Source organism: Hypanus sabinus, chromosome 1 (assembly GCF_030144855.1).
Source record: "Hypanus sabinus isolate sHypSab1 chromosome 1, sHypSab1.hap1, whole genome shotgun sequence".
Classification (NCBI taxonomy): domain Eukaryota; kingdom Metazoa; phylum Chordata; class Chondrichthyes; order Myliobatiformes; family Dasyatidae; genus Hypanus; species Hypanus sabinus.
The window spans coordinates 55227673-55243451 of NC_082706.1; the positions used below are offsets into that span (position 1 = coordinate 55227673).

The 15779-nt window shown below is 42.0% G+C and overlaps 1 protein-coding gene across 1 annotated transcript; it reads right to left on the bottom strand.

The window, feature by feature from the left end:
• Positions 1–1050: 1050 nt before the first annotated feature.
• Positions 1051–14579, bottom strand: LOC132393926 (uncharacterized). Its single transcript, XM_059969376.1, has 4 exons — positions 14116–14579; positions 13365–13517; positions 2863–3075; positions 1051–1393 (listed from the first exon to the last, which is right to left on the bottom strand). The coding sequence occupies exons 1-4, from the start codon at positions 14369–14371 to the stop codon at positions 1335–1337; spliced, it is 681 nt and encodes a 226-aa protein (XP_059825359.1). The 5' UTR covers positions 14372–14579; the 3' UTR covers positions 1051–1334.
• Between the last annotated feature and the right edge of the window lie 1200 nt (positions 14580–15779).

The window sequence follows — 15779 nt, forward strand, 5'->3', positions numbered from 1 at the left end:
ACTCTTTATTGTTCTCTGTAGATGCTGTCTGACCTGCTGTGTTTCTTCAGAATTTTGTGAGGCTGAAATATATTCTGTAAGTATTCAGAATAATGGTGACAGATATAACACATGGATTGGTAGACAGAAGTAAAGTGTTGTGGCCATTACAAGAATTTGACTGCTGGGAGGCCACATTTGGCTGTCTGATGTTGCCAGTTATTAGGAGAGCTAGAAAGGTACCTGAAAAGGCCTTGGCAACTAAGACAGAGGAAAACCCAGGGTGCTCCCCTCGGTCCAAAACCTCGACTGTTCTCCAAAGATGCTGCTTGATCTGCTTAGTTCCTCCAACATTGTGTGCATGTTTATCAAGATTTCCAACATCTGCAGCATCTCTTGTGTTTTTTAAAGTAATGTGTTCAGCTCTGGTTGCTCCAATATAGAAAGGGTGTGGCCACCTTTAGAGATTTTCCAGGATGCTGCCTGGATTAGAGAAAATGTCTCCTCTGGAAAGTTTGGAGTAATGGAGGATGAGAGGATACTTGACAGAGGTTTATAAGATTATGGGATGTGTAGACTGAGAGGAAAAACCCTCCAAAAAAAAAACTTTCCCTTCTCCAAATCTGCAGTCTGTGGGCAGTTGGCTTAATGTAATGTGCACACAATTAGACTCATGTCCCAAAGCCCAATTCCATCTGCAGTAACTGCAGGACTGAATTTCTTGCTGATTTTCACCCAGCCGTCATGACGCTGAGGAGTAGGGATGGGGAAGACGACAGGTCAATCATTTGGAATGCAGGGAAAATGTGAGTAGATGAATGTCTCCTGGCAAGACCAGATGATAAAGCAGGGGAGTTTCTTTACTTGACCTTATCGGGCTGCAGCTCGGCAATAATCAGCCCTTCACCTCTGAGCTTCTCCACAGAAACAAGATCCTACAATGTCACATTGTGCTGGGGCCGGTTACAGGAAGATGTGGTCACTCCAAAGGGGCCCCGGTATTGATGAGAAGTTGCCTGTTGACTGGAAGACCAAGTCGACTGGATAACAACTGAGAAGGGGATGTATTGACAATGAGGTAGGACACACTGTGAGGTTCAGCAGTGTTTAATAATAATTCATTAGTGAGGCATACAGAGGACCAGAGCCAAGCATATGTTAGAGACCTTTGATCAGTATAAACATCGTCCTACACACAAGCACACACACACACAACATTCACTCTCACTCAGGGAATATCTGAAGTCTGAAGTTATTTATGGAACCCCTTCAAGACTGGGGCAGTTCTAATTGAAAACATCTGGAGCAGATCATGTCAGAAGTTGGGAAAAAGCATTTCAGGCAGGGTCGAGACATCAGGTTTCCCAGATGGTGGGTGGATCAGGAAATCCACAGTCTCCTCCAGCAGGGTTCCCTGGAAAGGAAACACAAAGGGCTCCATCAGCTGTCCATAGAGTGATTTCCCCCCTCCCCCCTCCAACCTTACAGGAGTGAGATCAATGGTGTGCGAGCACATGGAAAGAATGCACACTGCCTCATCCCACGCCTGCCCATTGGATCCCCTGTGTTCAGTGACACCAACACCATGGGAGATTAATAGATCACCCAGAAGTAAACTGGATGCTGAGGTTCTGTTCAGTGGGACAGAGTAGAGAGTCAGAAGGGGTTATTTTAACCCTGTAAGGAGCCTTGGTCAGAACACACTGTGAAGTGGCACACACTTCTGGAGAAGGCACATTAAAGATTTACAAGGAGCAGTCACAACCCAGAAATTCTGTACAGGTTGGGGAAGGGAAGGCTGAGGGGTGTCTTAGGAGTGGTTCTCATGATTACAGATGGGCTCAACGGGAGGAAGTTTCCACCTGGCTGGAAATGCACATGTTCTTCAATACAACAGTCACTGAGAAATCAGACAGAAGACAAGGAAACTTCTTCCTCAGAGAGAGGAGAGAGGTAGAACATTGTCCCATTGGAAGAGGCAGGATAAATGATGAGAAGGATACACTGAGGGGTGAGACAGAGGAGGCTGGTATTGGACAGAGACACCAGTGAGGAGCAGTGTCCTGATTCCCTGTTGTGTACACTGTTGAATGCACACTCTCCAAAGCAGGTTGTGGGACTGTGTCACTGAAGTCACAGGTAGTTAATCAGCAATGACCAACAGCTAGAGGACATCTAGGACCAGGGGTTTGCTCCATCCGATCCTGTCCATCCATTCACACACAGTGATTGCAGCATGTGCTTGTAGATCTTTACATCAGGTGTGGGGAGGCGTAGTACAGTCTGAAACTGGGAACATAAACAATGAAATGTCAAAGCATGCTGGGTTGTGATTCTTTTATTGGTATCCAGGCATTAGTGGTAAAATTCTGAAACTGGACAAAGTGTGCAACAGCATAAACAGAGATATATCTCTGAGCACAATAATTGATCCCTGCATCTGTGGAGTCACCTATGGACCAGACCAGGTGAGGTCATCAAGTGTACTTTCCATTAGAGATGACAGAACATATGCTACACCAGCCAGTACATTCACGTAACCTGTGGGTATGAGATGGAGTGGGTTTGGGGTTGTGTTGCACCCACATTGCCATGGGGTGGAGAAGTCTCATGGTTGCATGATCAACTCCTGTAGTTTACCAAGCATTTTTCAACATCACCTCCCAAACCCAAAACTCCATCACACAGAGGGACAAGAGCAGTGGGGGTAAGGGCAATGGGGGGTAAAATCAGTGAGGTAAAAGAAGCGCAGATAAGGATAACAGAGGAAAATGACAGGAAGACCCAAAGCAGCAGGGAGAGGGCATCGTCACCACACACTTATCACACACAGGGAGCAACAAGTGCACTAAGCATTACTTTGAACACTTTCTTCGTAATTACATTCAATGATGATCCGTTTCACTTTGTCCATTGCCTCCTTATTACTGCGACTCTCCTGAATCCTATTTGGTGCATCCCAGAGAATTCGCACAACCACAGTTTTGTCATCAAATATTCCCTGATGATCAACTTCCACAGGTTTATTCCATTTGTTCAAAAACTTTTCCAGCAGGATCACAGCACAGATTTCTTCTTTTTTCCTCCCTCGATCACCTATTGTGCAAATTGAACACAATTTAATTGCTTCATTTTGAGACAATTTCAGTTATTCCTACCAAATCTGTACATATGCACAACGCCACACTGGGAAACTAAACTATCTGTGTGGACAATCTCTCCAATTTCTCCTGGCTCGCCACAACCACTACTGTCCCCTCACTCCTCTAGCTCTACACCTTCTCTGAGTATCTCCGATTTCCAAACACCTCTCTGTCAGACGATATCTTTCTTCTGAACTCCAGAATGTGCCAGTCAATTTTCCTCAGTCCCTGCTCGGCAGATCTCCTCACCCCAGGAAATGGTTCATTGCATCGTTCCAGCTGAGTGCTGTCCCATTGTGTGTGACTCTATAATTTAATTGACTCTTTTGTCTTTTTGGCATTTAATTTGCATGCCCATAAGAAAATGAATCTCAGGATTCTATAAAGTGCTACATGTATGTACTTTGATAATAAATACACTTTGAATGTTGAACTCTATAGTGCTTCATCGGTAGACTGAATAGCTACAGGTTTCTCGACCTGGTCCTTCGTACCCTCTGCAATAAGAAGCAACACTACCCCCTACTGGTTGCATGCTAGATCTGCGGTTTCATTCACAATCCAACTCCCTCACCAGTGTATCAACACTGGGCAATTTCTCACTGTTTGAATTTCTCTCTCTCCTTCTCCATTCCTCTTACATTGCCATATAAGGTCATCCCCACCACCAGATCCCACAACTCAGCTGGCCTTTCTTCCATTGAATTTGGACGTATGGCTGAAATGTCATCTGAAACATTCCACAATATCAGGTCATGGCCCTGGATAAAACTTAATTTATTCCACTTGTAACAGCCTTTCAGTCTGAAAATGTCCAGATATTCTCATTTCCACCATCTCTACTTCCTCAAGCAACAGCATGTGACATGCCAGATTACAATCTGCCGGAATCATTGCCGGAATGTGGAGCGTTCAGATACACTATTGGATGCGTGACCTCTGGAGTCAACACTGGTAGCAGACCAAGGGCTTTTATCCACATACAGGTGGACACTGATGGCCACAGGAGCACCGGTGAAGACCTCGAAGGTGTGATCAGGGGAGGTGAGGAACACCTACATGACTACATTGAATTGGTCGATGGTATCATATTCAGAGATTCATTTTGGGATATGAATGAATATGCCACAGTCATCACCAACTTTAAAAAGAAACTGCGTGGATGTGTGTGTGTGCCTTTGAGAAAATATACAAACCATAAGCCATGGATGAACCAGGAGGTTTCTCCTCTGCTGAGGGCATAGATTGTCATGGTCCAGATAGGTTTACCTTTAAATTTATCTAGGTTGTGTTATGATCCAGACTATTGACTCCTTGTTCCCCTTTAATTCCCTGTTTCACGTGTCCCTCGAGCTTGGTGATTAAGAATTTACTCTCGACCGAACTGGCAGTTAATAAGCCCCTGGCTTCAGCTGTTTGGGGTGAGAGCATTATGTAACATCAGCCAGTTGCCACCCACTTCAACTCTGCCTCTCATTCCCATCTAGATCTGTCCATACATGGCCTCCTCTACTGCCATGATGAGGCCAGACTCAGGTTGGAGGAGCAACACCTCATCTACCATCTGGGTAGCCTCCAGCCTGGTGGTATGAACATTGAATTCTCCAATTTCCGGTAATTCCCTCCCCCTCCCCGTATCCCAGGTCCCTCTCTGCCTCTCTCCCCTTTCAACTTTCTGCATCTTTATCTCTACAGTTCTTTCATGCTTATCCCCTCCCCATCCCCCCTTTATCTTTCCTCTGATTGGTTTTCCACCTGGTGCCTCTAGGCCCTACCCCTCCCCTATCTCTATTACTGTGCTTCGGTCCTCTCTTCTCCCCCCCCCCCCCCCCAATTCCTGATGAAGGGTCTCGGCCCGAAACGTTGGCTACACTTTTCCCACGGATGCTGCCTGACCTGCTGAGCTCTTCCAGTGTTGTGTTCGTAGGCTTTGATCCACAGCATCTGCAGTTGTATTTTTGTGTCCTCATACCTCCAAATTGTTGTCCATTCTTCCTCAGATATAATTATCCCTCCTTCCTTCTCCCATTTTGTTTTAATGTATGAAGTCAAATGTGTTTTAAGATTTGACAACCCTTTATACATTCTTGAAATGATTCTACTACCATTATCTGAATTATATGCTTTTCTAAAGAGCTCTATTTAGCATGTACTTTCCTTGGTTACATTTTTAAACGTCTAATTAACATATTGTCGCATCTGTAAATACCGATAGAAATCTTGTTTTTCTAATAAGGGTTTCTCTTTAAGCATTTCAAAACTGAACAATGTTCCTTCTTTCATTATGTTGCAAAGAACTGTTATTCCTTTAGCTGTCCAGTCCTTAAATCGAGCATCCAATTTATTTGGTGTAAAATCCAAGTCATATGCACACCATTTAAGAATTGCAATATCTCCCTCTAGATTATATTCTTTTATAGTAGTTTTCCATATTTTAAGAGTCAATTTCCGGTGACATCATTGTCGAGAATGGCAGCTTAAGTCACTAGCTCCTCCAGAAAAACGCGTATTAAGCCCTGTTAACCTATCAAATATAATATTTTTGGAAAAATATTTGAACTGAAAAGAGGGGCAAGAATGGGGAAAAGGAATGGAATTTAAAAAGCGACACCGCGGAGCCTGTGGCCGACAGGAGTGCAGTAAGCGGCTCTCCTACTCGACCGCGTGCTAGCGAGGCGGACGCTGGGCCTTGTTCAGGCGAAGCGGCAAATGTGATCGAAATCCTGAAAGAAATAATGGAGTTCCAGAAAGATATAAAACAGCAGCTCTGTGATATTAAGTCAGAGCTCACCAGCGTCAATCAAAAAGTTGTGGTGGCAGAGACTCAAATTGAGAAGCTAGAAGATCACGTTCAAAACATAGAATGGATACAGAGTAAGAAAATAAAAATATTACATCACCAAGAAGGTAAACTGCTTGACCTGGAGAGAAGATCACTGCGGAAAAATATCAGAATCTACAACGTTCCCGAAGGAGCGGAGGGTTCAACTATGATGGAGTTTGTCAGAAAGTTACTGCGGGACACACTGGATCTTCCCTCGGCTATGGAGCTGGAAGTCGAAAGAGCCCACCGGGTGCTCGTCCTGAAACCAACCCAGGATAGAAAGCTCAATAATAATTAAATTCCTTCGGTACAGCACCAAGGCGGAGATTCTACAAAGGGCCTGGGGTAAGAAGAGAGTGTTTTTTGGCAATAAATTAATATATTTCGACCAAGATTACACCCCCCCCCCCCCAGCGGTCCTGCAGAAATGCAAAGAATATGTGAGTACTTTACTGGACGATCTTTTAAATTTAAAACCTTTTGTTAGTGGTTCTATTACTAGTATCTATAACTTGTTGATTGAATCTAGACAAGACTTTTTAGATAAAATAAAAAAAGCTTGGGAGGATGACCTAAATTGTCAGATTTCTGATGATAGATGGAATAAATTCTTAAACAGGTTAATAAATCATCTTTCTGTGCTCGTCATTCTCTTCTACAATTTAAAGTGGTTCATAGAGCTTACATTTCTAAACAGAAGCTGTCCAGTTTCTATCCGAATGTTTCTCCACTTTGTAATAAATGCAACTCTGCTGATGCATCTTTAATTCATATGTTTTGGGTTTGCCCTAAAATTGAAAAGCTTTGGCGGGAAGTATTCCATACCTTCTCACAAATTTCTAGAGTCCAATTTGAACCAAATCCCCTTACTGCCTTGTTTGCTATTATTGCAGATGAAAATATAACTTTAAATACTTCTAACCTCCAGGTTTTAGTTTTTACCTCTCTTTTACAAAGGAGAGCAATCTTGCTCAAATGGAAGGAGTCTACCCCTCCTACACATCTACAATGGCTACGTGATATTGTGTCTTATTTAAATTTAGAAAAGATCCGCTGCTCAGTCTTAAGTTCGAAACAATCTTTTTATGATATCTGGGGACCTTTCCTAAATTACTTTTCCAATTAATAAAGTTGAACAGTGCACAGACTTTTATGTATATTTTTATCTTCTTTTCTTAAGCGAATATGTTTTCTTTTCTAATTTATCCATTATCATCCATCAGCTTTTTTCTTTGGTAGTTGGTAGGCGGTCAAATTTTTATATATGATTTTTTTTATGATGTATGACTTTAAATTTCTGATTACAGAGTGGTATACCTTTATGTGTTATGCTATAACATTTTGATCAATTTTATCACAATATACGAATGTACACAAGTTGTGTTGAGATGTATCTATGTGTTGCACTCTGTAAATCTTGTGTTTTTTCTTCTGAATAAAAATATTGTAAAACGAAAAGAAAGATTAATAAAGCAAAAAAAAAGATTAGGTTTCAAACTCCATACCCTACTAAACTTCGAGTGTTTTATGACAACAGGTCATGGTTGTACCAGACAGTGGAAGAGGCGACTACAGACATGAAGGCCAGAGAGTTTCCGATCAGCGTGAACAAAACGAGGGAAAGCCTGGCTGTGGAATTATCCCACTCCGCTTGGGAAATAGTGCGAGAATCGAGAAGGCAGGAGGCGGGATGAGGCAAAGAGAAATATATCAGGAAGAGACCGGGAGTTTCCCAAATACAGTCCTCACCCCCTTCAGAAGAGCCATAAAGTTTGGCTAACTTTAAAAATGTTGAGAAGCTAAACGGAAGAAAAAGTACATGGTGATATACCAATCTTGAGAAATACTTACTATAATGTGTGGATCTTATATTACTTAGTTGTTACTCTTTATTTGTTCACTCACTCCTTTTTCCCCACCAAAATGAGAATATATATATGTGATATATGTGTGCATATATGTGTATGTAATATATGTGTGTGTGTGTGTGTGTGTGTGTGTGTATGTGTGTGTGTATATATATATATATATATATATATATATAGGAGGAGTACACAGGGAAATCTTTTCTGCGTAATGGATTTGTTCACTGACCTTTATGAATTCTGCAATGGGGGCCCTCAACTCACAAGTAGGAGGGGTTATCCCCCACAGCTAGACATTTCCTCTAGCTCAACACAGGGTCATCTACTAAAGACCTCAGCCTTGGAATCACACGTTTGTTGCCATCTTTGTTATTATTTGCGTTTCTTGGTTCTTATTTGTTCAGGGATTAGATCGATTAAGTTTTATTCTAATTTCAGTGATACATTGACAGATAAATACAGATGGCCAAGGACAAGGTAAAAATAATTTCTTTTAATGTCAATGGGCTATTAAATCCAATCAAACATAAGAGAATTTTATCCAGAATGAAGAAAGAACAAGCCCATGTAGTATATTTACAGGAAACTCATTTAAGTGATAATGAGCATAAAAAACTAAAGAGAATGGGCTTCACTAATCTGTTTTCCTCCTCATATAAATCAGGACATAGGAGAGGAGTTGCTATTCTTATCTCAAGTAAGCTAAATTTTGAAAGAGTATTCGAAATGGGAGATTAAGAGGGCAAATATATTCTGGTAAGTGGGAATATATAAGGAAATTCAGTTACACTATTGAATATATACACACCCCCAGGAAGTGATAGTGGTTTCTTTCAGAAAATTACTGATATTATTATGGTACAGAAACAGAAGGTCTCCTGATATGTGGGGGAGACTTAAATTTACAATTACAACCAAACTTAGACTCTTCCAATAGAAAAACCTATGAAACAAAATCATTTCATAAGAAAGTTAATACACTTTTTGAGGATGTTATTTTAATTGATATATGGAGGGACCTTTTCCCTGACAGAAGGGATTACACTCATTATTCTGCTCCCCATTCTGTATATACAAGAATAGACTAATTCATAACATTTGGAAAAAGACAAAGACAAAATAAACATCTGTCAAACTGGGACAATAGATGTAAGTGACCATGCACCTATATATTTATCTGTTGATTTTGACCTACAACCAAAGAATACTATTTGGAAACTAAATTCAAGTCTACTCAATGATCAATGCTTCAAGGAACAAATTTAAAAAGAAATTGGTCTCTACTTAGAATTTAATTATAATGGAGAGGATTCACCTCCCATTTTATCGGATACTCTGAAGGTGATCTTAAGAGGGAAAATTATAGCAAAATCTTCATATAAGAAAAAATAAGGAATAAAACATTAGAGGAATTACAAAATAGGCTGAAGGAACTAGAGAAAAAAACACAAATTGAATATGGCACAGGATACATTAGGGGAAATTAAAAGAATTAGATATGAAATAAATAGTTTGGCTACACAAGAAATCAGGAAAAACTTAATGTTTCTGAACCAGAGACATTATGAAAGTGCATCAAAATCTATGAAAATACTGGCGTGCAAACTGAAAAAAAAAGATAGCAGAAAATACAATTCATAAAATTAGAGACCCAAGAACGAAAATGATAAAAGATAAGCTAAGTGAAATTCAAGAAGCTTTTGAAGTGTTTTACAAAACTCTATATTCCAAAGTTCCTGGGGGAAGCAGAACCCAAATTGACACCTTCTTGAATTCTCTAGAGTTACCCACTTTAAGTGAAGAACAAAATAGAATGATGACTGCTGACATAACTGAAGTTGAATTAAAAGCTGCAATTAGTCGGCTTAACTTAAGCAAGTCACCAGGATCAGATACAGCGGAGTGGTACAAAGAATTTAAAAATGTGTTAATTCCTGTTTTACTCCCCACACTGAACTGGGCTCTAAAAAAGGCACAGATGCCACCCAGTTGGAAGGAAGTGATAATCTCAGATATACCGAAAGAAGGCAAGGATAAAATGGAATGCGGGTCATTTAGACCAATATCCGTTCTTAATGTAGGTTATAGATTAGGTACCTCCATCATGGCCAAATGATTAAAGGAGTTTCTAGCCATACTGATACGTAACGATCAGATAGGTTCTATACGACAATACCAGACACAAGACAATATATGAAGGACACTTCACATTATGGATCATATACAAAAAATAAAATCGAAGCAATAGTGATAAGCGTGGATGCTGAAAAAGCATTTGATTCGGTTAATTGGAATTTTCTTTACAGAGATTTACATGGATTTGGTTTCCAAGACACAATTATTAAAACTATACAGATACTATATGACAATCCTACTGCTAGGATTAAAATCAATGGATATTTATCAAATAACCTTACCCTAGAAAGGAGCACGAGAGAGGGTTGTGCATGGTCACCGCTACTCTTCGCATTATATCTGGAACCATTAGCTTAATACATCAGACAAAATGAAGACACCAGGGGAATTACTATTAAAGGGACAGAGCATAAATTGGCTTATTATGCGGATGACATTTTGATCTATCTAGGGCAACCAACATACTCTTTACCTTAATTGATGCAATCGTTTGAACAATATGGTCAATTATCAGGATACAAGATCAACATAGATCAAACCCAATTACGTTCATATTACTATAGCCCACCAAGAGAAATTGAAAATTGGTACCCCTGGGCATTGCACACAGAGTCTTTCAAATATTTGAGCATCATTATGCCAAAAGATTTAGCAAAATTATCAGAATGTAATTATCAGCCTTTATCCATGCCTGGTGTCTGAAGGCAGAGTTCCAGCTCAGTGTCTCATATCCTGTGTTTGGTTATCAAGGCCTGGCCCTGGTTTCCCAAGTCCAAAGTGCCAAGACCTGGCTGTGGCGATCCAAGTCTCCAAGTCCTGGCTGTGGTGTTCCGTGTTCCATGTACCCAAGTCCAAGGTCTGTGTTCCCCCAAGTCTCCAAGTCCAAGGTCTGTGTTCCCCCAAGTCTCCAAGTCCAAGGTCTGTGTTCCCCCCAAGTCTCCGACCAAGGTCTGTTTTCCCCCAAGTCTCCAATTCCAAGGTCTGTGTTCCCCTGTCTCCAAGTCCAAGGTCTGTGTTCCCCCAAGTCTCTAAGTCCAAGGTCTGTGTTCCCCCAAGTCTCCAAGTCCAAGGTCTGTGTTCCCCCAAGTCTCCAATTCCAAGGTCTGTTTTCCCCCAAGTCTCCAAGTCCAAGGTCTGTGTTCCCCCAAGTCTCCAAGTCCAAGGTCTGTGTTCCCCCAAGTCTCCAAGTCCAAGGTCTGTGTTCCCCCAAGTCTCCAAGTCCAAGGTCTGTGTTCTATCTTTGCGTTATGGTTCTCCTTGTAAAGAGTAATAAACTCTATTTTAGTTAACCTTCAAAACCGTGTTTGTGTCCTGCATTTGGGTCCTCCTCCAGTACCATTGCCCCCCTAGAGTGTCACAGAGATAGGTTGTAATATCTCCTTGCACACAATTAACACATACCTCAAGTATGCATGCTTAATGCACCATTCTAATCTCTCATAACTCATGACTGTGTGGCTAGGCACAGTGCAAATGCCATCCATTATTTCACAAATAAATTGGTTGGCAGAATTTCAGATGGTGGTGAGGTAGAGTGAAATAGATCAGCTGATGGAGTGGAGTCACAACAACAACTTCACATTCCACATCAGCAAGACCAAGGAACTGATTGTGGACTTCAGGAAGGGGAAGTTGGGAGAACACATCAAAAGGGCCAGCCGTGGAAAGGATGAGGAGAGTTTCAGGTTTCTTGCTGTCAACATCTGAGTGGATCTACCTTGCTATCTTTGCAGTATTTATTCTTAATATATTCCTAATGGCAAAGAAAAATATGTATTGTACTATTTTTATGTATTGTACCCTAATACGGCCACAGAGCAACAAATCTTATGACAAATGTCAATGAAATTAAACCTGTTTCTGATTTTGATTCAGTTTTCAGAATTCTGAGTTCCTCTTGAAGCATCTCCTAAGTGATTCTGTCCCCCCCCCCCCAAGTTCATTGTTGATTTAAACCCCTAGTACACAATTTTCTATAAAATTTCTGTCTTCCCCAACATAGCAGGCAAATTACTTTTTAATACCTTGAGCATTTTAGGCCTCCATTAAACAGAGGGCAGTATAAACAGGAATAGATTTCTAGGAAACTGAATCTTGCCTGTCATTCAATATGGTCATGCGTGATCTATGCTGGCCTGAACTCCCTTTCTGCATCTCTTTCCTGTACTTCCTCATTCATCCTCTTTGCAAATATATATCCATTTCTATTTCCCTTCTGTATAGAGAAGTAAAGAGATTCACATAATGCTGTGAAAAGTATTTTTACACAATCCGTTCCTACCAGCCTATCAATCTAGTGAAAACATCCGAACACCTATCCTGTGAAGCCACTCTGGATGTCATCTGCTTGAAATAAAGGATATGTGCTAGAAAGAGAGGCTGGGCGAATTCTGATTGCCTTCCCTGGTGTGATGGAGGCCCAGGGAGGTCGGAAATATTTAGAAAATTATGAATAGTATAGATAGGTCTCCTCTTCTCCCCCCCATATGTGACATTTACTGGGAGGGTTCTAGACAAAGGGCCTGAAAAGTTGCGGATGATCCCTATCAACTATCTCTTTGACCCACTAACATCAGCAAGGAGATGCAGAAGCATCAGGACTGGGATTGTCAGACTGGATAACAGCTTCTTCTCTCAGTCTATGAAACTAATGAATACCATGCCAACACTAAGGCCTCATCACCAGGAGAGTGAGCTGTTTACTGTTGACTGTACTATTTACTGTTTAACTGTGTCACACACATCATACATTTTGAATTAGTCTTTATTAACTCGTTGATGGTAATATCTTGGTTTATGTGTTGTGTGTGTTTGTGGGTGCACTGTAGTCCAGAGGGATGTTGATTTGTTTAGGTGTATTTATATACAGTTAGTTGACAATAAACTTCAGCTTTAACTTGAACTTGAATTAGAAAAATATCATCTTGAGACCAGGGTAGAAATGTCGAAGATGCAGCTTTAAAGAGAGGGAGGTAACGTTTAAAGGGGATGTGTGGACTGGGTTTCTATGGAGTTTAATCTGGCACTGTGATCCACATAGACTTCTTGGCCGAAGGCCTGTACATGTGCTATACTGTTCTATGTTCAAAGGAACTTTTATCGCTGGTGAGACATCTGGCCCACCATGACTACGTCTCCAGGAAAGGTACCTCCAGCTTCATCTCAGGATGTCTGATAAAAGCCATTAACTCCACAACTCTCTGAAGTGTTGGGTCTGGGATAAACATTGACCTGAGAGACCTGGAATAACTCAGCTGCATGTGAACAATGAGATCTTCATTGCAACCCAGAGAGCAAACAGCTACTAAAAAGTGCAGGATATCCCAGTGCTGCACAGGGAATGCTCCATGGCAAACGATTGTTACCAAAAGGACAAAGAGGCAATGAAATCACCAAAGGCTCTGATAAAGATCCTACCTTCAATCCACTGCAGAGCGTTGCGGAGATCCTCAAGTTCACGGGACACTTTGTAGACAAAGAGAACAAGTGGAGCATCTTGTTTTTCGAGAACAGAAAAGTTTAGTTTTCTCTCAATATACAGGTGGACGTTTCCTTTGCCGTAACACTCCACTGGTACAAAACAAAATGTGCAACAGTCACCTTCATACACATCCACATCACATCACCCCACCCGAACCCCTCCATTCTGACTGGGCCACTGTCCAGCTCCTAAACAACACAAATAAAATGCTGGAGGAACTCAGCAGGCCAGGCAGCGTCCATGGAAAAGACTAAGCAGTCAATGTTTCGGACCGGGACCATTCATCTGGAGTCCCGATGCAGGGTCTCGGCCCGAAACGTCAACTGTTTGCTCATTTGCGTCGATGCTGCTTGACCTGCTGATTTCTTCTAGCATTTATGTGTGTGTTTTTTTGAGTTTCCGGCACCCGCAGATTTTCTAGTGTTCGGGGTCCTCCTGTTACCTTTCGCTTCATGTGAACATCCTTCTCAACTGCCTCAACATTCAGTAAACTCTGCCCCGGATCTCATCTCCTTTTGCCCCAGTTTCTCATCGCGCTGGTCCTGTAACTCTGTCCCTTGGATCCAGACTCTCCCGCTGAGGGAAACATCTCCACGTCTCTCCTGACCTGTGCCCTCAGTGTTCAAGATGTTTCACTAAAGCCGCCCCTGATTCGACTGACACCGGCCGTGTAATGCTGTAACCCACCTTGGCAGAGCAGGTTCCGCCGGAATGTCCCGTTTGACCGTGTACGTCGGTCAGGGAGAATGGATCGCAGTGTGGAGATGAGCGGAGTATGGTCCCGCTTCCGACACAAAAACCTGAGGCAGACGCACAGTGAGATCAATGGAATGATAGCCAACACCAGAAAGGCGTATCTCCAAGAATTGTCCTGGAAATAATCCCCGGAGCCTGTTTCGGTGTGGTTCAGGTCGAGGAGATCAGCCGACTCCACCGACTCCATTCTCACAACTGTGACACCACCACACGGCTGCAACGACGAACCCAAGAGACTGTGCAGTCCTGCGGCCCTATTGGCCAGTTCAGCTGCCACTCAGGCATGAAACTCCGATGGTGCCGCGAACTATAAAAATCGCAGGGATAGTCCTTTTGGACTGAAGATTGAATGAACTTCCTGGCCAGTGTGTGTGTGAGAGAGAGGGAGGGAGAGAGGGAGAGAGGGAGAGGGAGAGGGAGAGGGAGGGAGGGAGGGAGGGAGGGAGGGAGGGAGGGAGGGAGGGAGAGAGAGAGAGAGAGAGAGAGAGAGAGAGAGAGAGAGAGAGAGAGAGAGAGAGAGAGAGAGAGAGAGAGAGAGAGAGAGAGAGAGAGAGAGAGAGAGAGAGAGAGAGGAGAGAGAGAGAGAGAGAGAGAGAGAGAGAGAGAGAGAGAGAGAGAGAGAGAGAGAGAGAGAGAGAGAGAATGTTAAAAAAACGGATTCTGCAGATTCGATTCACAGCAACAACCTTGCGCTCAGTATCAGTGAGAGGAAAGACTTTAGGAACGTAAAGACGAGGGAACAATGCGAACCAATCCCTCTACGTGAGCAATCTCAAGTCCCTGGGGGTCAAGTCCTCTGAGGATCTAACTTACTCCCGACATCTCAATGCAACTATAAGGAAGGCAGGACAGCGGCTGTATTTCATTAGGAGTTTGAAGACATTTGGTTTGCCAACTAACAACACTTGGCAAGTTCTATAGATGCATCGTGGAGAACATTCTGACAGGCTGCATCACTGTCTGCTATGGGGATGGGGGGGGGGTACATACGAACATCAGAAATAGGAGCAGGGGTAGGCCATACAGCCCATCGAGCCTGCCCCACACAGGACCGAAAGAATTTATGGAAAGTTGTACAATTAGTCAGCTCCATCTTGGATTCTAGCCTCTGTAATATCCAAGATACCTTAAAAGAGCGGTGCCTCAGAAAGGCGACGTCCATTATTAAGTACCCCGATCATCCAGGCATAACTTCTTCTCACTGTTACCGTCAGGGAGGAAGCACAGATTCAACGATTCAGGAACAGCTTCTTCCTCACTGCCAGATGATTTCTAAATGGACATTGGACCCGTGAACACTACCTCACTTTTTTAAAAACATATATTACTTCTGTATTGCACTATTTCAATCTATTCAATATCCGTATGTATACTTACTGTAAACACTGGACAACAAATTTTTTCAAAGGGGTTGCTTCCTCAGATTTTTTTTTGTTTATGATAGACTGCTTGAAGATGAACACAAATATAATTTCAGACTACTTGTATCCTGTAGGAATTTGGAGAAACAACAAATTAACTTTTATTGAATATAATGTGTTTAATTACATAATGGTGCTGATGCTTTGCAATAGTTCAACTAAGTTAAAATATTT